The 25,682-nt window shown below is 43.4% G+C and overlaps 3 protein-coding genes across 10 annotated transcripts in view; 2 read left to right on the top strand and 1 right to left on the bottom strand.

Annotated features, from left to right (window-relative positions):
• Positions 1-1,797, bottom strand: part of DEPTOR (DEP domain containing MTOR interacting protein) — a 53,544-nt gene extending 51,747 nt beyond the window's left edge. For 2 of the 6 annotated variants that reach the window (XM_035124825.3, XM_088675871.1), the window contains exons 1-2: positions 749-1,177; positions 342-442 (exon numbers count right to left, since the gene is read on the bottom strand). In XM_035124825.3, the coding sequence (XP_034980716.2) occupies positions 342-442; positions 749-1,096 (449 nt within the window). In that variant the 5' untranslated portion in view covers positions 1,097-1,177. Of the gene's footprint in view, positions 1-341; positions 443-627 lie in introns of all 6 variants that reach the window. The other 4 variants (XM_035124824.3, XM_088675872.1, XM_035124823.3 and 1 more) reach the window with 4 other exon arrangements.
• Positions 1,798-10,398: 8,601 nt separating this feature from the next.
• Positions 10,399-17,760, top strand: DSCC1 (DNA replication and sister chromatid cohesion 1). The gene is made up of 9 exons (XM_035125608.3): positions 10,399-10,726; positions 11,751-11,919; positions 13,142-13,273; positions 14,307-14,397; positions 15,100-15,238; positions 15,717-15,769; positions 16,440-16,594; positions 16,856-17,004; positions 17,386-17,760. The coding sequence occupies exons 1-9, from the start codon at positions 10,554-10,556 to the stop codon at positions 17,492-17,494; spliced, it is 1,170 nt and encodes a 389-aa protein (XP_034981499.3). The 5' UTR covers positions 10,399-10,553; the 3' UTR covers positions 17,495-17,760.
• Positions 17,761-20,304: 2,544 nt separating this feature from the next.
• The window catches only part of TAF2 (TATA-box binding protein associated factor 2), a 58,992-nt gene continuing 53,614 nt past the window's right edge, over positions 20,305-25,682 (top strand). For 2 of the 3 annotated variants that reach the window (XM_088675865.1, XM_088675864.1), the window contains exons 1-2: positions 20,305-21,597; positions 22,760-22,813. In XM_088675865.1, the coding sequence (XP_088531991.1) occupies positions 21,541-21,597; positions 22,760-22,813 (111 nt within the window). In that variant the 5' untranslated portion in view covers positions 20,305-21,540. Of the gene's footprint in view, positions 21,713-22,755; positions 22,814-25,682 lie in introns of all 3 variants that reach the window. The other variant, XM_088675866.1, reaches the window with a different exon arrangement.

The raw sequence follows: 25,682 nt of genomic DNA, 5'->3' as shown, positions 1-25,682 counted from the left end.
AGGCCCTCGGTGCTGGACCTCAGTGTCCGGGCAGAACGATGGGGGTGGAGACGCTCCTTCAGATATCTGAAGAAGTGTGCATGCACACGAAAGCTCATACCTATGACAAACCTAGCTACTGGAAGGGATTTTTTTTAAAAAAAAATATTGTTTCAGTGGGAAAGTTCGCTTCAGGTTAAGTACGCTTCAGGTTAAGCACAGACTTCCGGAACCAATTGTGTACTTAAACCAAGGTACCACTGTAGTGGTTCTTCCTGTCTGTCCCTGTCAGGAAAAAGACCTCCCACTCCCCAGTTCCCTTTCATGACATTTGTGCAAAGGGAAAAGTCCAGGTCTCCTACCGTAACTGCTCCCCAGTAAGCAGGACCTCGGCCATGTGCTCCAGCTCCGTCGCTCTCTGCTGCATGGTGCCCAGGCTGCTTTCTTCCATCTCGCCACTAACCTGGCCAGGTGCACACAACAACCAGAAGGTTAACAGGGAGGAGATTTGGATTTCTTTCTCAGCATCTCCAGTGCTCAAAGCTGCAGCTTTGCAATCTAACCCCCTCAAACACCAGTTTGCTCAGTGGGTTAGGGCGTGGTGCTGATAACGTCAAGGCCGTGGGTTTGATCCCCACCTTTATATACCTGCATTGCAGGGGGTTGGGCTGGATGACCCTCGGGGTCCCTTCCCCATTCGAAGACACCTCATCATCACCCTTCTGCCCCGCTTTAATTAAAACTTCTGGCTCGCTGCATCCCTGTTCACCTCCTGCCCTTGAGCTCTTTCGCAACTGGCAGCGCGCAAACGCGTTTTATTCCTCGCTTTCACAAGTTTCCCTTCTCTCGCGCGCTCCTCTCTTCTTTGCAGGAACCGAGGAGCTGCCTCGCTCCGATCCGTCCTGCAAGCCTTGCAATCAAGCGCTTTTGGGCAGATTCCACCCCCTTCCCCCCCCCCCTTCATTTCACGTTGCAATAATTTTGCACACGGCAGTTTGGGAATGTTAGCTGCGGACGGGTCAAAGGGAATGCAGCTTTTCTCTCCCTCCCCTCTAATCCTGCCGCAGGGAGAAATATGAAGCAGATTCTCGGTCTCCGGAGAATTGCATTCTTGCATCAGTCTCGGGAGGAAAAGGCACCGGAGGCTCTCCGCGCTCAAACAGAAACTACCACCACCCACCCGGGCTTTCCACTCACCTGGACTGGGGAAAGTCGTGCGTTCCTTCTGCAGGCGATCAAAAAAGATCCCCCCCCCACTGGCTTCCTTGTTGTGGTGTGTGACAGGCAGCTCGCGCGAGGGAGACACGTGGTTGCAGCAGAGGCAATCCGGCCGAGGCACCAGCGACCCCCTCCGTCCGGCACTGGCTGGGGCGAGGGGGCTGCTTGCGCAAAGCGTGCGCTCAATGCCAGCTGCGGCGCAGGATCCAGTTCAGCGCAAGGGCGGCGGTGGCGGAGGGGGGCTGGGAAGGCTTGAAAGGGAAGATAGAGAGAGAGAAGGCTCCCCTCTTCATTTACCACCAGCGACCTTTCACAAGATTGCAGAGCGAGCTAGCGAAATGGAGAGGAGGCGCTTCTTTCTGCGCGCCTGCCTGCCTGCTGAACAGGGGAAGCAACTCCAGCTGCTTGGGTCTCCCCCCTCCCCTCGACTTAACTGAGTTCTTCCTGTTCTTCTTCCTTCCACAACAGCTGGGGGGGAGGAGGAGAGAAAAATGGGTCAAAGGGGGATCGTGTTCGATTAAGAAGCTCCGCTGCGTTTCTTCTTCCTAAGAATAAGTAACAGAAAGGCATCGGGGCTCTGCCTGCCAGCCAGCCAAGTGCGGTGGTGGAGAAGCGAGATCCCGAGCTGGCAGGGTCCAGGTTCAGCTCTCCCTGGGTGACCTTGGGCCAGACGCTTATCTGCCTCTACCTCGCAGGGCTGTTGTGGAGCAAAATGGGGAGGACATACCCTCCAACATTTCTCTGATGACAATAGGGACGTGCTATTCCACAATATTTTTTATTATTTATACCCTGCCCATCTGACTGGTTTGCCCCAGCCACTCTGGGTAGCTTCTAACACATACAAAGGTAAAGGGACCCCTGACCGTTAGGTCCAGTCGTGTCCGACTCTGGGGTTTCAGCACTCATCTCGCGTTATTGGCCGAAGGAGCTGGCGTAGTTTCCAGATCATGTGGCCAGCATGACAAAGCTGCTTCTGGCGAACCAGAGCAGCACACGGAAACGTAGTTTACCTTCCTGCTGTAGCGGTACCTATTTATCTACTTGCATTTTGACGTGCTTTCGAACTGCTAGGTTGGCAGGAGCATAAAAACATAATAAAACATTAAACATTAAGAAAGAACCCCTATACAGGGCTGCCTTCAGATTTCTTCCAAAGGTTGTATAGTTAATTTATCTCCTTGGCTAGTGGTCGCATAACCATACCCTCCAACATTTCTCCGATGAAGATAGGGACATCCTATGGAAAAGCAGGGCATTCCAGGAACAAATCATAAACCAGGATGGCGTCTGTAAATCTGGGACTGTCCCTGGAAAATAGGGACACTTGGAGGGTCTGGGAAGAGGCACAGTGCCAGATTAAACCCTGCAGGTGGCAGCCGAAATCTCAGGGGCCCTTACAAATTATCTCCTAAAACATTTTTATAATTTTCTTTCAGGATCTAATCAATATTACTTTGATCAGTTGTTGTGGGGCCTCATAGGCCAATGCACTACTTTGCCTATTTGGTAAAGCACAACCTTCATGCTATGAGCTCCTCCACCATAAACTCAGGTTGTTTATATGTGCAGATAAACCATATATCATGAAATATATACTGTATGTCCCTCATTCCAAGAAAACAGAGGGCTGGGTTAACATCTGGAATCTCACACTGCTTGGAGATTGGGGAGTGTACATCAGTAATATACACCAGAAGTGTATACACCAGTAATACACCAGAAGTGCAAGCTGGATTTCGAAGGGGCAGAGGAACCAGAGACCAAATAGCAAACATGCGCTGGATTATGGAGAAAGCTAGAGAGTTCCAGAAAAACGTCTACTTCTGCTTCATTGACTATGCAAAAGCCTTTGACTGTGTCGACCACAGCAAACTATGGCAAGTTCTTAAAGAAATGGGAGTGCCTGATCACCTCATCTGTCTCCTGAGAAATCTCTATGTGGGACAAGAAGCTACAGTTAGAACTGGATATGGAACAACTGAGTGGTTCAAAATTGGGAAAGGAGTACGACAAGGTTGTATATTGTCTCCCTGCTTATTTAACTTATATGCAGAATTCATCATGCAAAAGGCTGGACTAGATGAATCCCAAGCCGGAATTAAGATTGCCGGAAGAAATATCAACAACCTCAGATATGCAGATGACACAACCTTGATGGCAGAAAGCGAGGAGGAATTAAAGAACCTTTTAATGAGGGTGAAAGAGGAGAGCGCAAAATATGGTCTGAAGCTCAACATCAAAAAAACCAAGATCATGGCCACTGGTCCCATCACCTCCTGGCAAATAGAAGGGGAAGAAATGGAGGCAGTGAGAGATTTCACCTTCTTGGGCTCCTTGATCACTGCAGATGGTGACAGCAGTCACGAAATTAAAAGACGCCTGCTTCTTGGGAGAAAAGCAATGACAAACCTAGACAGCATCTTAAAAAGCAGAGACATCACCTTGCCGACAAAGGTCCGTATAGTTAAAGCTATGGTTTTCCCAGTAGTGATGTATGGAAGTGAGAGCTGGACCATAAAGAAGGCTGATCGCCGAAGAATTGATGCTTTTGAATTGTGGTGCTGGAGGAGACTCTTGAGAGTCCCATGGACTGCAAGAAGATCAAACCTATCCATTCTTAAGGAAATCAGCCCTGAGTGCTCCCTGGAAGGACAGATCGTGAAGCTGAGGCTCCAATACTTTGGCCACCTCATGAGAAGAGAAGAATCCTTGGAAAAGACCTTGATGTTGGGAAAGATTGAGGGCACTAGGAGGGGACGTCAGAGGACAAGATGGTTGGACAGTGTTCTCGAAGCGACGAACATGAGTTTGACCAAACTGCGGGAGGCAGTGGAAGACAGGAGTGCCTGGCGTGCTATGGTCCATGGGGTCACGAAGAGTCGGACACGACTAAACGACTAAACATCAGTAATATATACAGTATATAAACTTTTGAACTGACCTCTGCTCTGAACGCTCCTGTCCTCCAATTCCAGATGTGTGTCAGAGGTGTCCTGTAATTACATGGTCTGCTTCACTGCATAGTTTTGCCTTCACTGTATCTCTGCTTCTTTTAATTCTCTGCATTACACAGGTCCATTGGCTGAGGTAGACTTCTGAGTACCAGCATGCATTTCAACCCATCCTGGTATGCTTGTGCCACACTGCACAGCATTGTAAGAAAATAACCACACCTACTAGAACCAAACAACAAGGCCTTGTTGTTGTTTAGTCGTTTCCGACTCTTCGTGACCCCATGGACCAGAGCATGCCAGGCACTCCTGTCTTCCACTGCCTCCCGCAGTTTGGTAGCTTCGAGAACACTGTCCAGCCTTGCAGCACCTTAAATACTAGGGGTTGTGTCCACAGTAGTCCTATTCAGAGTAGACCTGGGTTTGAATTTACACATGCTCCTGCCCTAGTGGAAAAGAGACGAATGTAACAAAATGGTTTATTGATTCACAATGATCAGGCCAGAAACTTTCCGGGAGGGCTACATTTGGCCTTGGGGGAGAGGTTCCTTGCTCTTGCTGGAGACACATTAGAGATCTACATTTCCCCCCAAAACAATCCCAAGTTTGTTACGGTTTTGCCATCAGCAGTGCTGCCTGATAATGGTCTCCTTGGCATCTTACCAGACATGTTTTTCTTGATAAGTAGCGTCAACTCAGGTGCAACTTGATAAGTGGCATCTTACCAGACATGCTTTTCTTGATAAGTAGCCTCAACTCAGGTGCCAAAGTCACACATTGGCTGTCAATTCTCTTCAGTACAAGGTTCGATTCCCAAGCACCTTGCAGCAGCTGGACTTTTAAATTGCTGTCATCCATTTTAGACCCACCATGGCTGTTCTGATGTTTAATGAATTCAGCGGTGCCTTGCAGCTAGCATGGCTGGAGTAACACCTATTAAGATGGTCTATTCCCAGATGTTGTTGGGTCTCTAAAAAGTAATTTTATTGATTTTAAGAAATACAAAGATTCAGAATAATCGTACAATGTAGAAGGCACTTAGTTCAAGAAATAATTAATACAGAAATATGCAATAAACAAAGAAAATTCAGGATGCAGGGATACGAAGCATACCGATTAAGAGTTTATTTATACATTTCTTAACAATAAACAGAAAGTCTTGCCTTGGACTTATGCATTGATGTATATAGAGCATTTTTTGGGGGGGGGGGAATGTCATCATTAGAGCAACCATAGACCTGAATTGTGCAAATCATCCTTTACATAATAACATCATACCATGTTACAAATAATTTGTTTTGCCCCCTTGCTACTCTTAAAGTGCAAGTGAGTTTTTCACAATAAGGTTATCTCCCAGACTTTGTTGTACCAGGTTAAGAGGGTAGCCCCATTTAAATCTTTCCGTGTCTGGTAATAATTCCCCTGGCAGCTAATGATGAATGGGACACCATCTCTCTGCAGTGTGTGGGTACATCTCCAGCTACAGACAAACTGAGGTGGGGTCGGGTGGGGAAGTGACCACACAGTTAACAATTTAACTATTTCTTGACAAATTGAGTTCAAGAAGGGTTGTATTTTGGGAATCCACCAACCGGTTTCAAACTTCCTGTACTATGAGAAATAATTTGATTTTCCCCCAGAGTATTGTCATATGTCCATTTCTTTTTGTTGCTGCTCAAAATGTTCAGTTTACTCCCTTCCTTCCTTCCGTGGCTTCACTACTCTGCAGCCAGAACCCATTGCATATTTCTGCCTCATTTCCTGGCCCAATGTAACATCCCTGAGTAACTTTACCGTCTGTCAAAGTAGAGTGACTGTCCCAGGGAGCAGATGAAGGGTAATGTGGAGGAAGTGGTCTCTTCCCTGCCCCAGCCCTGTGAACTACCTTACATTACCTAAGCAAGCTGACTACCTCCAAGTGCAATCAAAGATGGTGGTCCATCAATAGCATAGTAGCAAGATTCAACTGCTACTCAATCAGTTTTTGGATTGCGGTGGGAGAAATCACCCTTCTCAACAGGCAGCAAAATGTATTAAGCTGGTGCCAACCATTCAAAAACCTACCAGCTCTTGTTGCAAGTAATTGCACAACAGCTCAGCAAAAGAAATAAGACTCTCTGCCATGTGTTTATTTGCTTTGCTTCGATTTATCTAATGAAATCATGTCAGTTCTCTAGTTTTGCTTTTACTTGAAGTCTATAAAATGTAATGTTTAGTTTCCATGTTGATCAGGTGCAACTAGAACTTGAATTTTTTCAGTTTCAATTATGTTTAGCTTTTATTTTACTCTGCCTATTACAAAACAACAAACCTTATGTGTGTGAGATTATCTCTTAGGAAGAGTCATTTGCGGGTGAGGGAGATAATCACAACTTTGCAACTACACAATTTGGTTGTTACAGCATCAATTAATTGGCCTGATTCACACTTAATGTCCAGCCATGGTTTCTTTAAAAGACCATGAGTTAACCACAAGTTGTCCCTCAGATGATCAAATAAACCACAGCTTTATCTGCATTTTTTGTTTTGTCTTGCCTTGTAATCCTTTGTAGCTTAGTAAGGATCTGAGGAATGGCAAAACAAATCAAGAAAAGATGCTCAGATGGCACATAACACTAAGCCACAATAGCTAAAACAAACCAAGGATAATAAACCAACAACAAGTAATGGCTTCAGAGCAGTAATTTAACAAACCATGGCTTGGCATTATGTGCAAACTAGGCCATTTTATGACTAAGTTTATGAAAATAGAAACAGAAAACCTTTTCGCCCAGCTAGTCCCCGACAACAAGTGAGATTGGCAGTCTTGAACTAGGCCTGCATGAGACAAAAGCGTGACTTACTCTGCAAAATACAAATCTATGGCTTTGGTGGTCCCACTATAAATCTAATGAGGGTTGAAGGATCTGTTGGGAATGCTAATGCTGTGAGCTTTCCATCATACCCTCTGTCTATAATTATGTGCAATAAACCTTATGTTTAGTTACCTTCCAATGTGAGCTTAAGTTGGGGAGATAGCGGCAGCATTCTCACTTCAATTGCTATCTACAAATACACACTTGTATATTGGGTGGGTGGGGCTGGTTGTCTCTGCTGCATTTTGGATCTGCTTAGTTGATATTATTGTCCCCATATGATAGTTGTTGTAGATTAGATTGCTATTGAAGAGGATAGCTTGTGGTTTATATTGCTGTTTAGGAGGATATCTTATCTAACTGTTCTGTGCTGCTCTAGAAATTTAGAATTTCAATTCTATACACATCAGTACTTACTAATACTAGGGGCCACCACACTGGTTGTGCCCACTCTGCTCTATTTCCAAAACATGTTTAACACCACACACAATTCACAAACTCGTCACACCTAAACAAGAGGCATCCTGTGATTAAAAGAACAAACACAACCAACTTTTTAGGCAATTGACAAACCCACAATATGTTTGTGGGCAATTTTCAGCACCTCCTTTCTCTAGAAGTCAGTTGGCCCCATTATAATTGCCTCAATTTATGATGGCTATCTGTGCTAGTCATCTTCTATTTTTGCCACAAACAGCCTTGACTGATATGATCAGAGGCTCATGAGAAACCACAAGAGGCAAAAACCCTCTGCTTTTGATATCATCACCAAGCCTTTTAAAAGTCTGAAAATTATTATTAAAGTTGGTTCTTTCATTTTGGTGGCTGCTAATCAAATCCAAACCAAATATCTATGTGTACATTTTACAGCAGTCCACAAACATGCTACACGTTAAGTCATACTTACCCTTCAAAGTATTCTACACCACCTGCATCACAGTATGCTACAAGTACATGCAAGGAGTTGTGTACCAAATGTGATCCTGCAAACTCAAGCAGTAGTAGCACTTGGAACAGGCAGAGACATAAAGGTCCACAAAGGTTTCAAAAATCATATCATTAGAAAATCATTCCAGTATTTAAATTTTAGGATATATTTGGAAGGAAAATGTTTTGGCTGTAGGGTTAGAAGTAGATGATAGTAAAGAATGTAAGATGAATTATGTTATTGTGATAATGTGAGGAAATTATAGTAATAATTAAGTTGAAAAAATGTTTAAGATTATGATATATGAAACTGCTAAAGATGAAATGAAAATCAGATAGGGGGATGTGGGGAAGTCCACATAACAATGGTTAGAGAAATAGATAAGATGTTATTGGTTTTTGTTTTGTTTCTTATATTGTTGTTTGTTATGTTGTAGCGTATTGTTTTTGTTGTTGTAATTGTTGTATTTTTTTGGGGGGGGGAAGGAAGACGCACAGACAGCACAAGTATTTGCCATAACTTATCCTTCCCACACCCTTCTGCAATAGGTAAGTCAGTGCTCAGTTACAGTTCTGCAAAAAGATGAATTAAGACAGTGACACAATCACATGCTGAAGACCACAAGGCAGTGATCCTCTTCCCAAATAATGTGCTCCATTTGCAAGAGTGAATCCAGCTGCTAGAATCAGTAAGGTTTTTATGAGGAGGTACATGCCACAAACTTTCTCCAGCAGTGAAAGCAAGCAGGAAATGAATAGTCAGTATCTGTTGAGCTTTCTGGAGTAGATTTCTAGTTGTGTATCATGTTTGTCAATGCAAAAGGTTTCACTTTGTATGTGCTGTAACAGTCTGCCCCCATGTGGCTTTATTTGGGCATAGACTGAGACTGAGGAATGCCTTTCAATAGGGATGGGGAATGTGTGGTCTTACAGATGTTCTCAGACCACTCTATTCCTTCCTGGCTGGGAGAAGTAAGAACTGAGGGTTCAACAGCAACTGGAAGGCCAAAGATTACCTATCCCTGCACTATAACCGTCTCCCCTTGAGAAATAGATCTTCAATGATGGGAAAAGGGTTGCCAAGTTGGTCACCAATGGTCAGGCAGTTGCTATTTTCCTCAACAGTGTGGCTAGGAAGGGCACAGCAATCTGTAAGTGGGCAGCAACCAAGGAACAGCAAGACACTTCTGCCCACCCCAAGGCTTCCCTTGTTGCTTGCACATCTGTGTGACCACCCCAGGAGGCTAAGCTGTGAGCACTGGAGGCCATGGGTGCTTTGGCACCCACTATAATATAATTGTGGGGCTGAGGCCCCACAAAGTCAATGGGCAAAGTTGAAGCCCTTCGTTGTGGGCACCCACAATCTTCGCCGTAAGAGCTGTGAGCACCTGTCAAGAGAGGAGCCAGGAGTTGTGCCAGAAACAAGGCTGAAAAGACCAAAGGTGCTCCAAAGTTCCGGCCGAAACACAAAGCCATGGGCTGTCCTTCCATTTAGGAGGACCCAGGGGCTAGCTTGAGTTTGGTGAGGCTGGTCCAGAGCCTGGGAATGCTGTTGCACACTGCCCAGGAAGACGATCCAATCTGCACCTCTGTGGTTCACCACAGGGGGAAACCGCATGAATAGCAAAACATGGTTCTTTATACAGCCTTTAATCTGCTCCCAAAGTCAAAAGGAGAGAGGCAGTCTGGTGTGGACCCATTTAGAGGTAATATATACTGCAATGTGCTATACATAGGTCTTCCCTGAAAAAAGGTCTGGAAGCTGCCACATGGTTATTGATTGCAGCCAGACAGGATCATGCCATTCCAATCCTAAAGATACTGTACTGCATTGGCTGCTGCTAAGTCACCAAGCCCAGTTCATGGTCAGTGGGCAATCTTGTTTATATGTAAACTCCACTGAATTCACTGGATTAACATTTGCATAAATATTCATAGGTCTAAATGGAGAAACCTTAACTTCTGCTTTTTAAAAAACCTTTCAATAGTTTTTTTTTTTTTGCTTGTGGGGTGCAAATAAATTAAAGATACTGTAAACTGCGAAATGCATTGCGTTTTGAATACATACTGTAGAAAGAGGAAAATTAAATGCAAATAATCCAACACAGAACATTTTTCATAACAAATCATAGAAATGTACCGTTGGAGGATACCATAGGGGTTATCTAGTCCAACCTCCTGCAATGCAGGAATCTCAACTAAACACTACTGAAATAATCCTGGATTAGGAGTATTTTTTTTTAACAGAGAACACAGAAGCTTTACCTTGTTAAAAATTTACAGGGATTATAAAAAAACAAAACATCGTCCCTCCCTCCCACCTTCTATTTCACCGAACATGCGTAAGAACCACAGAATCAACCCCTTAAGAAAAAGCCGCGCGCTCAGCAGAAGCGCGCCAGCCATTTCCACCCTGGCGCCCAATCACAGCATTGCCGCTTTAAGCCCCCTCCCACCTACCAATCAGACACAGCGAGCGCCAGACTCCGCCTACTCCGAGCGGTTTTTGGCGCGCTTTTGGAGCAGGCCGCTTTTCCTCCGCGCGCCGTGCCGTTGCTAGGAGACGTCAGAGGCGGCCGTTATTCCCGTTACGGGCCGCACCCCCACCCGCGCCCCGAGGATGAGGAGCCGCGAAGAAGTAGACGCCACCCTTCACGTCGCCAAGTTGGACCTGGCGGAGCTGCTCCCCACGGCGCAATGCCTCAGCTTCAGCGCCCAGGCGGCGGACGCCGGGGATTGCCGCCTCTTACAGCTGGAGCCGGAGCTTTGCGCCGAGTTGGAAGCGGGGCGGAGGTACGCATGCGCGCGCTGCGGGTAGGGGAAGAGGGTAAAACGGTACTTTCTAGCACTCGGCTCTGTGGTTGGGCTTGGCTCTACAGCGACCACAGGCGGCCCGGAGGGTTAATAGCATTTGCTAGGTAGTTCCCACGTGCAGAGCTCATTACGGTTTTTATATGCAAGTCCAGAGACATCTCTTCCTTACCAGGAGCCCCCCAAAATCAGGAGGAGTGACTTTCCAGATTTTGGAGCAATAAAGATTTACCACTTGAAAAGACCGCTTTGAAAGTATGCCACACTTTAAGTGACAGCCAGTTTTTTTTAAAAAAAAATTAAAAAACTTTTAACAAACTTATTTTATTATTATCATTATGCATTAATTTTACCCAGCCTTTTCCTCCTGGTGGGATTCAAGATGAAAACAGATGAAAACAGAGAACTGCCTTTCCCGCCTTTATGTCAAAGCAGGATGATTAACATTTAGAAATTGTGGGTTGCAATGCATTCGTGTTTTATCAGATTGCTCTTCAATAAGTCGTGGTGGTTAGTGACTTCAGTTGGATGCGTTCATACTTCCGGTTACACCTTGGTGGATTGCCGAGTGGTGCAGCCTTAGACTTGCACGACATATTTGTACAGTCTGTATGCACAAAAAAGTGTACTGTACTGAAATAGCAAAGACTGTTGTGGCCTGCCTTATTGTCTGCACTTCTGGGTTGCTAAAAATAACAACAACACAGTCAAGCATGTGTTGAACTAGGGCCCAAATGTTGTGAATCAAATGGGGAGAATGAAGTTAGAGTTTGGCTGGGTTTTTGCTTGTTTGTTTTTAACATTGAGCAAGTCAAATTCACTGTTTTTATACATATAATATGCTGATATATAGTAACATTAGTAACAATTGAAACCTAGCATCCTTTCATTATTTTAAAAGTTTGCTTGCTATTCAGAAGTAAATGCTGCTTTAAAAACCCAAACAAACCATTGCTGCAGTGATGCTGTATTTAATTGTCTTGTCTTGTTTTGTTTTGTTTTGCAGCCTGGTCATCCGTGGAGACCGCGATGAACATGCTGTGTTATGCAGTAAAGATAAAACCTATGACATGAAAATAGCAGATACTTCTAATACATTGCTTTTCATACCTGGCTGTGAAACTCCAGAGCAGCTTGGAATGAACAAGACAGCTTCTAATATACTTTACACTCAGGTATTTTGTGTGCGAGTGAGAGAGAGACTTTTCTGAAGCCAGCTGCAAATGGCTAACCAAATGTAGGTTCTAACCCACTCCCATTTATATATTCTTTTTAAAAAAATCTTATCACGTTTATATCCTTCCTTCCATGGCATTCAAAGTGGTTTATAAGGGGTGGTCCTGTCTTATGCTTAGTGCAATTCTATGATTTGGGTTAGCGGAATAAGGAGGATTGATCCATGAGAACCTTAAAAAGTTAATGGTTGAACAGGAATTAGAACACAGGGCTCAAATCAGGTGCCATACATAGCATTACCCCCCCCCCCCCATTTCTAGCTGCATGATTTACAAGAGTCTTACTTCTCTTAAAGAAAAAGTGTATGTGACAGAACACTAGCATGAATTCTTTTCCTATTTGAAAGTTGCCATTTTGGTGGCAAGAAGACCATGAAGCAGATACAGTGGTACCTCATGTTGCGCATGGGATCCATTCTGGAGCCCCATACGCAACACGAGCAGTACGCAACATGAAGCGCAGTGTCTGCTCATGCGCGCAGTGTGATTTGGCGCTTCTATGCATGCGCATGATGTCATTCGTCGTGTCTGCGCATGTGCGAACTGCCGAACCCAGAAGTAACCTGTTCCGGTACTTCCGGGTTCGGCACGTACGTATCCCGTGTCGTATGCAACCCGCAGCATTCGTAACAAGAGGTATGACTGTACAGGAGTTATTCTGGCCCTGCACGTCCATAGGGCAAGTCCTATTTGTCTTTCATTGGCCACCATCCAAATGCAAAAAGAACAGGAGGGAACCACAGAACCATAAATAATTGAAAAAGGAGAAACGTGTTCTGCAAAAGGGTCTTTCCTACAGTACCAGCTAGGCAGCAATGTTTGTGCAAGCAGCTTCAGCTGTTCTACAACATTCTGAAATTTTAAGATTGCTCCCACAGATGGATCTTGTGTTCTGCAACACATTGAGCTTATAAATCTTCTTAGTTGGTGCTTTTGAGAATATGTTTCTCCTTTTTGCATTCATTCTTTTTCTCACCGCCTCAATGGCTGCCTTCTGTTGGAAACTGGAAAGGTACCCTCCAAAGGAGCATCTAATATGCCAAACAGAGGGGCATCCTGATATTTTCATTATAAGGTCTGATGCTGATCAGGGGATCTCTGTCTGTGACTGACAGATTTAAATATTAGTCATGGCAAATTCCAATTAAGGCTATTGCTATAGATTGCAGGCTTCTCCAATAATTACTGGGAACTAAGAAGATGCCGACCTAAGTTAAAGAAACTCAAGAAACTTCTGATGGAAAATCCTTATGAAGGACCAGACAGTGAAAACGAGAGTTCGACTAAATCAAAGGTAAAAAAGGGAAAGGAATTGGTGGAAAAGCTTATTGGGCATCAGCTTTTAAAAAATGCATAGTTTAGATTGCTCTTGTGAAAGAATAGAAATGAAGCTATTAATTGATTGCAAAGTAATGAGTGTAACTGGTGAATATCAAGTGATATTAAACACTGCCCTACCTTACACCAATCCTGTAAGGTAAAAGTGTGTGTTATTCCCTCCCTGTTGATGGAAGTGAGCTGAGGAGGGAGGGAGCGAGAGAGACTTGGCTAAGGTCACCTAAGGAGCTCACAGCAGAGATGAACTTTGAATCCTCTGCTTCACCTTCTCTGTTACCCAGTGTTCTCAAAGGCTTATGTTTCAAAACATAAAGCTAGCTCCAAGAGTACCAGAAGGTTCATTCCTTTTGGCTTCACTATAACCTATAGATTAGTGGATATGGTGTTCAAGAAGATGGGAATCTACTTCTATTTAACACATAATTCAAAACAATTAAGGTTGTCAAAAAATTATATTTTAAAGAGTTTGAATTACTTCACGAATCTTAAAAATAAGTTGATGGGTTTTTTTGTTTCCTAGAATCATAGAGTTGGAAGAGACCCTCTTTTTGACATTGTTACTTAAGTATCTGTCATTATGATAAGTGAGGCATGTGCTGTGATAGGACTTGCACGCTGCAAGGACTTGGGATTGGTGCAGTGTACGCTTGTCCAGTTTGAGAGTAATGAACATTATCTCTCTTTCCTACACCCCATTCTCACTGTGGGATGTAGCATTATCAATGTCAATGGAGATTCAGGGTTGCATCCAAGGAAATGTAGTTGTCCCATTAGTGCGAGTATGGTACTTCCACCTCCTCCACATCCCTCCCAATATGGTCTGGAGTTCCCCCAACCTAACAAAAGAGAAAGGGGTGGTCACAGGAGAGGAGAAGTCCAATTGCATGCTAACAGTATAAATTCATTGGATATAATCCTTACAGACAGATGGTCATAAAGATTTGTATGAGAATACATATTGGCTTAATACTTTTGTGTGTCTTTTACAGTACACAACAGAAAAGTTACTAGATCAGGTCCAAGCAAGTGAAAAAGAAAGCATGGATCAACTGGAGGTTCTAAAAGCATGCCAAATTGAAGGTATTTGTACCTAAAGATGGAGATAATCTAGAGCTCATATTTTTAATGTTGGGGGGGGGTGTCCTATTTGCATTGTTTTCTCCCTGTCTCTTAGAATTCCTTCTTATCTAAAGGTTTCTGAGCTTTAAAGGTTGATTTTTTTTATTCTACTGTATTGTAACATGAAAAGGAGTGGATTAAAATTACTTGCAAGGATTTTGATGGATAATTTTGGGCGTATCTTATTTTGACTGACCATGGTGGCTGTGGTCACTGTAGGAAGCTCTCTTCCAGAAAAGTAGTAAAGCATTTTCTTATTCCTACTCTAGCCTACTTTCCTCAGTTTTTATTAAAAGCCAATTTTTGTGCTCTGTTTGTGTGGCACTCCATTTTTCAGGACAGAGGCTATGAAGATAAGATTTTCAGTGGCTCCCATTGAGTTCTATGATCTTGGGTGTGCATGTAGAGGTGCACATATGTGTGTGTGTGTGTGTGCATGTGTGTGCGTGCGCGTACATAAGAGAGAACCTTTTTCTTACAACTACGAAAAACATATCTGCAGTGTATGAAATGTTCCCAGTATCATAACAATGGGCACTTGGCTAGCATATGACAAGTGCCTCTTGTTTAAAAAGATGTGGAAGATCATAGTCTACTTTCCATAGAAGAAGTTTTACCATTTCTGCTGGTTTTTTATTATGACGTTGCTTCTCTGATTGTCAGGTTGTTGGCGGATTCTAGACTTTGATTATGAGATGAAATTGTTGAATCATGTGACACAATTGATATATACTGAATCCTGGCCATTCAGCAAGGTCCCTTTAAGCATATGTCTTCAAGAACTCGGACCTTTAGAGCCCAAGTAAGTTCTTTTGTTAACCCTTGCGTAAAAATGGAAAGTCCAGAATTTTAGTCCAGCATTTTAGTCCAGAATAGAAGGCCCACCCTCACTCCCCCAAGGTGGTCTTGTTCTGTTGGTTATAACAGATCCATCCTCTGGACCACTTCAGATACATAAAATATCAGCAGGTGCTGGAGGGGATGTTCAGTGGAACGTCATCAGATGGGAATGCTTAACCCTATCCCCCATCATGCGACTATGATCCCCAAACAAACAAAAAGAGTTCCCATTGGCACCATAATGAATGGAATACAGGCAGTTTTGGGAAAACAGTAGGAGAATGGAGAAAACCCAGTTGCTATTTACAGATTTAATTACAGGTGTTGTTTTTTTTCAAACCTGAAGAAATATGAGGATCAACTGAGATGGCCAAATTCTGCAACATATAGCAATATAACGTTTGTTCATATACTAAAAGTAGACAAAACCTTTGTTCCAGGGAAATGATAGAACACATTCTTGTGAGTTATGGAAAGAAGTATACTGATGAAGGTAAGTTAGTTCCACGAGTGCATTTTTAAAAAAAGTAATGTTAAAGCACCTGATTAAGTAGTTGTAGGCAGGGGTTGACAAAAGTGAAGACAGTGTATCTGGTCAAATGTGAGTAGCAGAAGCATTGTTGCCAAATTAGCTGTAATAGAGACAACCTGTTTGTTTTTTACTATGCTGTGAAACACAGTTGCTGTTATGCAAATATAAAATTCTTGCCTAGAAGTTTAAACCTTCTTATGTACACTAGTACATAGGTCATTGTATCATCCAGTTTAAACCAAAGTTTGTGCCACATGCTTTCCTTGCAGCCAAGCCCCAGTCAAGGAGAAAAGGGCAAAGGATGAGGGAGAAGGAGAGTGGTTGGGTCCCTAACTTGTGGAGTCCCTTTACTCTAAAACTGACAGCATACTCCCTGGTGAATATACATTGTTAGGGCACACTTATGATATATCCAAATTTGCCCAAACTGCATAATTTTAAAGTGACTGGGTGTTTTTTTTATAAAGAATTCAGATAAAGGATGGTATTTAATTTTGTTTTAATGAGAGTGGACCCACTGTAAATAATGAACCTAATTTAATCATGTTCATTTATTTCAGTGGGTCTGCTGTGAGTAAAACTTAGTTGACTACCACCCATAATTTCTTGTTTTCTTAATACTCATTCCTAGGCGAGACTTACTTTGAAATGAATGAAGAGAAGATATGCAGAGCAACAGCACAGATGCTCTTACAAAACGCAGTCAAATTCAGTCTTGCAGAATTCCAAGAAGTATGGCAGCAGAGTGTCCCTGAAGGAATGACGACTAGACAGGACCAGTTAAAGGTAAAATAAAGGCAGCAATTTACATCCATGGAAACGTGTGTCAGGTGTAGAACTGGTGCTCTCAAGGCAGGAGAAAATGGAACTGCTCTGCAGGAGGAGACTCAGTGTGTTTGAGTGGATCAGGCCAGAGTTCAAAACCCACCTTGTATGGTTTTTGTGAGAATGCAGAAGGTGAGGGCTGGGTTCACAAACCCTGAGCTCTTCAAAGTAAGAGCAGGATAAAATGCAATGATTCTGTTTTCTTTACCTTCTTATTTCAAGGGGTTGGCTCTCGTGGACAAATCTTCCAGACCAGAAACTATTTCCTTGCTAAATGTTGAAGACTTACCAGAAGATAACCAGGAAAGATTTAACAGTTTATTTGCTATTAGGGAGAAATGGACAGAAGCTGATATAGCTCCATATATTCAGTAAGTAATAAAAATACTGAATGTTACAGAATCACAAACATTCCTAATTTTTTTGTTTCACGGGGCACAATTCACCATGAACATCTTCTTATCTTTTAATGGAATGGCTTCACTTTTTGCAGCATAAACTTAAGTCTCCTTGCTTTCGAAGCTGTTCACAACCTAACTTTCTCATTTTCTTCTGCACCTTTTCCTGTTACTTTGTTCTTTGTTTCTACTGCTGTTCTTCAATCCAGAGTGTGTGGCGTTTGATATGATGTGCTGTAATACTGGGGATAAATCCATAATTTGATTTGGAGTGTTTTAAAAGTAACTGTAGCAAGTGGTCCTTCTGTGTGGTCTTTGAAGTTGCATGAATAGTGCTTGTATTCTCTTTTGCAGGGACTTATGTTCAGAGAAGCAAACGATTGGTACGTTACTGACAAAACATGCTCGTTCTTCAGTGCAGAATGGACTTAAAGTTTATAATTCTAGAAGACCCGTTTCATAACAAGTAATACTGATTACTGACTGAAGAGAAGAATACAGACTGGTGGCTCAAATTTGGAGTGGGGTTGTTGGGATTTTTGTAGCAAGCCTAGGGATTTTCTGTTAATCATGTAAAAATGTTGAAATGCATTGGAATTGTTTTATAGATAAAAATGAACTGTTTTGAAAAGCTAAAAATTCAGTGTACAAATAGTTTCTTTAAACGTTCTGCAACTGTCTCTGGTTATTATTAAAAACTTGCTCATAAAGCTGTGTTGGAATCTCAAAGGTAAAAATCTTTTGGATTGATGTATATTAAAGCATATAGTAGTATCATATTGTAATATATAGAGGGGCCAGTACCTAATTTTGGAAGAGGACCAAACTATGTTAGAACCTTTTTATTTGGAATCCAATAACATAACCCACCAAAAGAAGGAAATTGAGATATGTGTACATGTGGGGTGTTTATATATTTCTTCCCCATGGTACTGCAACCCATCTCAGTCACAGAAGGCATATTAAAATCAAATGTTAAAACCTGTTTGTGATATAGGGCTGGGGTGGGATAGGAGACAGATCACCATGCTATCTCTTTGGATTTGACCAATGAGATCTAAACAGGTCTAGCCCTATTGGCAGACTTTTTGCTGTGGGTGAAACACATTGGATGTGAAGCAAAATAGAAAAAAATTCCTTCAGTAGCACCTTAAAGACCAACTAAGTTTTATTTTGGTATGAGCTCTCGTGTGCATGCACACTTCTTCAGATACACTAGAAACAGAAGTGTCGGACCCTTATATATATACAGAGGGTGGTGGGGGTGGGTGGGAATGGGTGATGGGCTGATGGGAGTGGTAAACCTGGGATGGCTGTTAACGACGGCTGATTACTGCAATTAGTCCTGGGGGGGGGGGAAGCAAGGGCTGAGGCGCTAAAGAAAGCTTGATCATGCATAATGAGATAAGAATCCGATGTCTCTATTCATCCCATTGGATGTGAGTCACAGCTAAAATGCTCCCATGTCCCTGATGCCCTGTCACATTTTAAACACACTTTGTGCAGTGGCAGCATGCTACAGGTAATGTTGACTTGCATGGTAAGCGCATTTGAACATTACAGGGTGTTGGTATGTTTACATGGGTAACTTTATCCATGCCTCAATATGTGTGTTACAATGATAGCAGTATGACAATTACAGGTTCAGGTGCAACTTTTTCCTGTTTCAGGGAGCAATGATGGGAGAGGGCTTTTTCCTTCATTCCCTTATGGGAATGATAAGCCGCCCAGAGTGGCTGGGGTAACCTGGCCAGATGGGCGGGGTATAAATAATAAATTATTATTATTATCTGTGGGAAACAGGATGCTGAATTTGATGGGCCTTTAATTTGACCCTGCATGAGAAGAAGGCAGGCTCCGGAAGATTGAGCGGAAGAGACCAATAGTGGGGTCCAACGTTCAAGCAGCCGGCTTCTGCATGTGCTGCAGAGGGAAATGAGGGGCAGAGCAGATGGGGCTCATCAACCGGGGAAGGGAGCCATCTAGGAGAAGGAAAACTCAGATCCTAAACCACTGGGAGAAGAAACGGTTCAGGAGTAAATCCAGAGCCGAGTCCCTTAGATGGCTGGATGGTGCTTTGTATACCTCCTTCCAGCAACTCCTGCAGCCAAGCAGATGTCAAAATGGTATTGCTCTGTTTTCCTTTGGACCACGTAAGTGAGGCCGAGAGGGTGGTCTTGTCCTCTGGGCAGCCTAGGACCTCCAGACACACTGCTCAGGCTTGCACCCCGGGAAGGTAACTGGTGCTGGTAATGCAGTGGTCAGGGCAGTCTCGAGCAGGTCGGGCGCCTTGGCGCTGAGGGGTAGAGATCGCTCCGGCGCCCCCACCCTTGCAGGGCGCAGCATGGTTTCCGCGTGGCTTTGCCGCGCAGCGCCTGGCCACCGGGGCTCTACCTACAGCCGGCCCTGGCAGTGGTTTGACTTCATCCCGAGGTGCACTCCATTGTCTCTCCAGACGATGCTAACAGCAACAGTCTGATCCAGCAGGACTCTTGGCGTTTGCATGGAAGGTTTATCATTATGTGGCTGGGGAAACCCAGTAAGATGGGCGAGGTATAAATAATAAATTATTATAATTATTATGAATGGTCAATGGGGAGATTTCCTCTATGAAAAGGAAAGAGGCACAATCTGCTCAGAAGCATGTCTGCAAATCAAAACAGATTGCTTCTCTGAGAGGCGCTAGGAGTGTTGCTACGGTATGTTTTCTTGTTTCTAAAGGCAAACAAAAATTAATTTTGTTTCCAAAGGGGACGCAGCCTGAAGTGGTGTTTTCTGTAAAACGAAGAAGCCCATGCCGGAAAGTTACAAAACCTAGACATGCTCTTTCTTTCTTAAGGGAGAGCCACTAAAAAAAGCTCTGAAAATGAGAATTATTTCCCAACTGGCTCCTTAGGGCAGCCTCAGGGAGGAATTACTGCGCCTGCGCGGGGGCGCGAAATTCTTCCTGCAAACCACCTTCATGCTTCTCAAAGGAGACGAGCTATTTCCCCAAAGCAAATCCAGGTCGCCGTGGTAACGGCTCCACCAATAGGCTGCTTTGTTTCTCTCCGCATGCGCATTCTCGCTTTTGTGCGTACGCGTGAGACGCTGCCTCTTGATTGGCGCGCTGACGAATCTGAAACGGGAGCGCGAGGGGAGAGGTGGGGTTTAACAAACCTACCGCGTCGACGAACTTCCCGCCCCTTTGACGTGAGGTCAAAGGTTGCGAGCAAAATGGCGGCCACCCCGCCAGAATCGAGCCGCTGATCGTGTACTTGGAAGCGGACCTAAAGGGAGTCCGCCGGTCGTGGAGAGAAACGCCTCGCCTCCTGGGAGCCGCTGTCCGCTCAGACTTCGCTCTCAGGCCCCGGCGGAACCCTTCTAAGAAGAGGTCCCCGAGCTGCAGCCGCTGCCTCCCTCGGACGCCGCTCTTCCTCACGGGACACCTGCCGCCTCCCTAAAGCAACTCGCTTTTCATGAGGACTAGCGACGGTCCCCTCAACAAGGCTGCCGCGCCCGCTGAAGAATCGCCCCTCGGGGGTTGAAGTTGCGGCAGCTCCTCGCCTCAGAACAAGCCCTCCCTCCTTGTCCCAAATTCCTAGCCGGAGCTTCAGTAGCCCTCATGCCCACCCCATTTCTAGCAACACAACCCTGTCGTGAAACGGGAATCCTCCTGGGAGACTCACAGGAAAAGCGCCCTCTTCCTAGACAAGCTCCAAAAAGAAGCCGGCTCCATGCTGGCTAGATACCTCTAGACCTGACCAGAAGCCCTGACAGCTGCCAACGCACCTGCTTAAACCAGATGAGATCTAGCAGATCAGGCCCAGCAGGAGTGCCCATAGGATAGTTTGGGGGCAGCTCAGCAGCAGCCTCGCCCGCTCCTAGGTCCAGATGCTGCCTCCGCAAATCGGGAAGGTTGCATACCGCAATATATCGGGATTCTTTCTCCCAGATAGAAACCTAGTCAGTAATCATTTTTTGTTCTAAAAGTACGTCTGTCAAGTTAGCCAGGAATCGCTGGAAACTGCTGTCGCTTCTTTAGTAAATAGACTACAAGACAAGGTATCTCTCTCTCTTTTTGCAGTTGTAAATGGCTAAATGCCTACACAAAAAAGAGAGATGTATCTAGTTTGCTTTGGTAGGTCTTTAGAGGATTCAGTAGTCGTCATCTTTTAACCTGGGGTAGGAGAAATTCTCTTTCTCGGAAGGATCCCATTACCTTATTAAATGCCAGTAAGTTGCACAACAGATAATAAGTTTAATACATATATAAATCTCCCTAGTTTAAGAGGTCAGTATTAGTAGGTCAGGTCTCCCGAAATCTGAAGTATTCACACTCTGAATATGCTTTATGGGCAATGTTGCTACTTTGGACATTTCTTTGGACTATTCTAAGATTTTCTGGTGAAAGATCTTTAATAAGAAGAAATCAGCGAAGAAAGGAAGAATTAAAGTTACCTTTGAAAAGACTGCTAATGAAGCTTGTGATGTGTATTTGATTTCCATCAAGGTTTAGTACTACTGTTTATGATGAACAGGAAGAAAGGAGACAAGGGGTTTGAGAGCCCAAGACCTTATAAATTATAAGTATCTGCTACTGTTTCTTTTCTTATGATCATAGGTTGATGTTTTTAAACTATGAAGCAATAGGCCTTTGGAGTCCAGAAAGCTGCAGGTTGTTTTAAAAAACTGCATTGTGGTGAGAAAACAAGATAAATTGAAGTTGCATTTAACAACTAGTTTGGTAATATAAATCAATTTCCATTAAAATGTGGGAAACAGCATCTTTGGGTTTTTTCCTGATACATGTAAATATGTACAGTGCACTCCTAACCATTTCAACTTGAAAGTAAGTCTTGTGAGGCCTGCTTTCAGGTACATAGAGTTAGACTTGTGACCTTAGTTCCTTAGGCATCAAAATTTGCTTGGAACATGAAAGTACCATGCATGATCCACAAGCAAGTTGAACTGAAATATTTTTTATGGAACAACAACAACAACAACAATAATTAAATATGTCCCCCATCCACCTGGGTTGCCCCAGCCACTGTCAATTACTGTATACCTATTGGTATGAGGTTCTTTAAGAATATATTTTCTTATCTCAGTTTAACTTCTCACGTTATGCTATTGCATTGACTTCAGAATACTGTACAGAAAATGCTGGAAATAACCTACATTTGTTTCTGGTCATGGCTAATTGTAATGTGAAGTGGCAAACAAGCTGAGAACTATAGAGGAAAAGGGGTGCTAAAACTAATGCATGATTGTAGTTGGCTGCTTCGGGTTGGAATTGGTGGAGTGGATGTGTTTTAACTAGAATCCCACCCAGTAGAGAAGCTTCAGTTGTACATGTCTAGCTGCTTAAATATATAATGGAATATTAGAATATGCATCTGATATTTCTGATCCCTCAACTGATATTATAAACTGTTTTCTATTAATGCAGATAATAATTTCTCAGTATATATAGAAGGAATCTTCTCTGTTTGTTGCAGTGTTTAATGTGGTGTGTATTCACACATGCAATGTAGGTGCTGCTTACTTGATACCAGCTTAATTGGCTACTTGTGGAGGTGAAATAATTCTTTATGATGAAGTGCCCAGCATGGCCCATGTCTAAAATCTGTTATGTGACACATGAGTGCAGGCAGACAGATGGTCTGGTAACTTATTTTCTAGTTCTCTGCAAGCTTATACACATCAAGATCTTTATTTTGAATTCTTTCTTCCTTTCCCCAGCACAACCCACCAGGTGGTCTGTATCAACAACATAAATTTCCAGAGAAAATCTGTTGTTGTAAGTATATTGAGGGGAAGGGACTATAGAGTTCGAAGGAAGAGTACATGTTTTGTGTACAGGAGGTCCCAGGCTCAGTCCCTGGAATCTCCCAACAAAAAGAACCAGGTACCAGGTGATGGGAAATATTTTCTGCCCAAGACCCCAGAAAGCCACTGCTAGTTGGACCAGGCAGTCCTGAACTAGATGGACAAATAGGGTGACCCGGTATAAGCCAGCTTCCCATGTTCCTATTTAATTAACGTAGTGAAAGTCTACGCCATAAGCCTCTACTCTTCTGGCTATTAAGGGATTCACTTTTATAGTTGGTTAATTGTGTTTTCTTCATGCCATGCATGAATTGTTTCCTGTTGTCTGTTTGTGACAACAGACAACCTCACATTTCTGCTGTAATATTTAAAAAATACCAATGGCCAGAGAGGATATTCTAGAGGAGTTTTATCCTTTTCTTTAGCTGCCTATCCTATCCTTTTGTTCTTTACCATCAAGCTGGCCTGCAACTGCCACTGACTGGCAATTTTACAGCTTGCTTGCAGAAGTGCTCAAAAGTTTCATGCTACCTCAGTTGACTTTAGGTTTATGCTGAACTGAAACCTGTTAAAATGATTGCAATCACAACAGCAGGGAATTGTTTCCAGAGCCAAAAAAGGCCACACCTAAGAAGTGTGAAGGATCAGCTGCACCACCAAGACCTCAGGGATAGATTAGGCATAAACCATTCAAATATTAGAAAAATTAAAGCCAGATGAACTTTGCATTTTCCCATTGGTTATTTATTTGCTTAAGATGGGCCCAGGTTAATAAACATCAAAATTTATTTCTGAAAATAAAATATTCAAAACACATCATAAAAAGAAAATAATAAAATTCACTTAACATGCAATGCCCTCTTAAAAGGGAAAATATTGTGGTCTTTTCCAAAAGCTGCCACAGGGAGGCTCAGGTATGTTTGTGTTGGAAGGGAATTCCACAACTCCAAAACCATTATGGAGAAAACCTCGTTCCACTTTCTGGTATAATTGATATTGAGATGGCTGGTTTTTGACAGGATTTTTGTGTTTGATCTTAATAGCCAGATTGGTTCTTAACAGGAAAAGTGTTTCCTGAGATATGCAACATCAAAGCCATTGCATAATTCTTTAATGTGGGGGGCAGGGAGATGATCCCACTTCATCTACAAATTGTAGATAGTTTATAAATAGTGTTAAAAGTCAGTGCCATCACACTGAAAAACTAAAAGGCAGAGGGTGTAGTTTTACTCAGGGTTTATATGTTGATACTGTTCCACACTTTTTATATAGGTCTATTTTTATTGATACTTCATTAAAAATGTGGAATAGTATCAACATAAAAGTACTGTTCTACACTTGACAGGGTAGGTTGCTGTGGGCTGAAAGCTGTTTTTGAGCAGTCCCAAAGAGTACATTGCAGTAGTCATTCCCGATGTTTACAAATAGAGGGAAGAAAATTCCTCTCTCCTGAAAGGAGTTATCGTGCAAATAGAACATGAATGGCTGCATTCTTCCTATTTGTGTTGATGGATTTCAGTGAGTGCTAAATTCTTTCATTTTTCATGAGCTTTTGTGTTCCCAGGAACCCTTAATATATTCCACATGCTTTTATGTGCTGTTTTTATGTGCTTACCCCCCAGGCTGCAGATGAATGAGTGCCACCAACCAAGTTGTGTCTCTTGTTTCTTGGTTTCATGGGGGAGAACCGATTAGTTATGTTAGGGTGGGGTTTTGTTTTTTAGGTCAAAGTGAAGAAGGCATACTTGCTTTGATGGGATTGTGATCCTGCCTCCAGTTTGTTGCTATACCTTCACATTTACTGTGAAGGAGCTATGGTTGGGTTTAGTGTCTGAATAGCTTCTCCGGGAACACGGGTGAAATTTTAGTGGAAAAATCTTCACAGTGTGATGTAAAAGTATATAATTAAAAGTCCCTCTAAAATGCCCAAATTATTCTACACGTACAGATGTAATCATGTTGAGCTACCGGTATGAAGCTCAGTCCCCGCCCCCCTTGCACACACATAAACCATTGGTGGCTGGAGGCGGTTAGGCTGTTGGTAGAGAGGAGCACTGTCTGTGGGTAAGGTTCTGCAATGGTGGCCCCTGCTGCAGTCAGGTGGGCAGAAGGCCCTTGAAAGAGGCCTTTTTGGGGTGGGGGAGAGCCCTGGTCACCTGGGGTCTGTTGGATCAAAAGCTCTCTGGATCCCCTTAGCTCTACCAGGCTGAAGCTGATGTAGCAATAAAAACAAAAGTTGCCAACCCAACCTCTGTTGGCAGGGTTCAGAATGTATCTGTGAACCCGCTGCTCTCTTCCTTTGCAACTCCACCATTCCAGTCATTTCCATCTTCGTTTTGCCTATCAGTTAAATTATCAGGCAGACTAGGTCAGCCACCATTGGCCCTCCAGGTGAGCTGCAACTCCCATCATCCCTTGCCACTTGCCATGGTTGCTGGGGCTGAAGGGTGTAGATCAGTGACATTTGGTGGGCAAAATGTTCTCCACACCTGCCCTAATCCATTATTCTAAGGACCTGGTGCCCGCTGTCCCCATTTTCCTTGGCCACATTTTCTTATAGTGTTGTATGCCCATGTCAACATTTCTGCTTTAGCAAGGAAAGAGGCCTAGAAAAAAACGATACAGGAATCATGGCATAGGGAGAATTGATACGGTCTGATAGATTTCACTGGAATTGGATTAAGGGGACGTGGTTTTAATTCCTTGCTCAGTTATGAAACTTGCTCCGTGACGTTGGGCCAGGCACCTAACTCGCAGGGTAGTTGTGAGGAAAAGCAGGACGCTCTCATAAATGTTGCTGTGAGCTTGGAGTTAAAAGTGTGAACAAATAGGAAGGGGAG

The sequence above is a fragment of the Zootoca vivipara genome, chromosome 8 (assembly GCF_965207765.1).
Source record: "Zootoca vivipara chromosome 8, rZooViv2.hap1.1, whole genome shotgun sequence".
NCBI classification, from domain to species: domain Eukaryota; kingdom Metazoa; phylum Chordata; class Lepidosauria; order Squamata; family Lacertidae; genus Zootoca; species Zootoca vivipara.
This window is presented reverse-complemented; position numbering and strand designations above follow the sequence as displayed.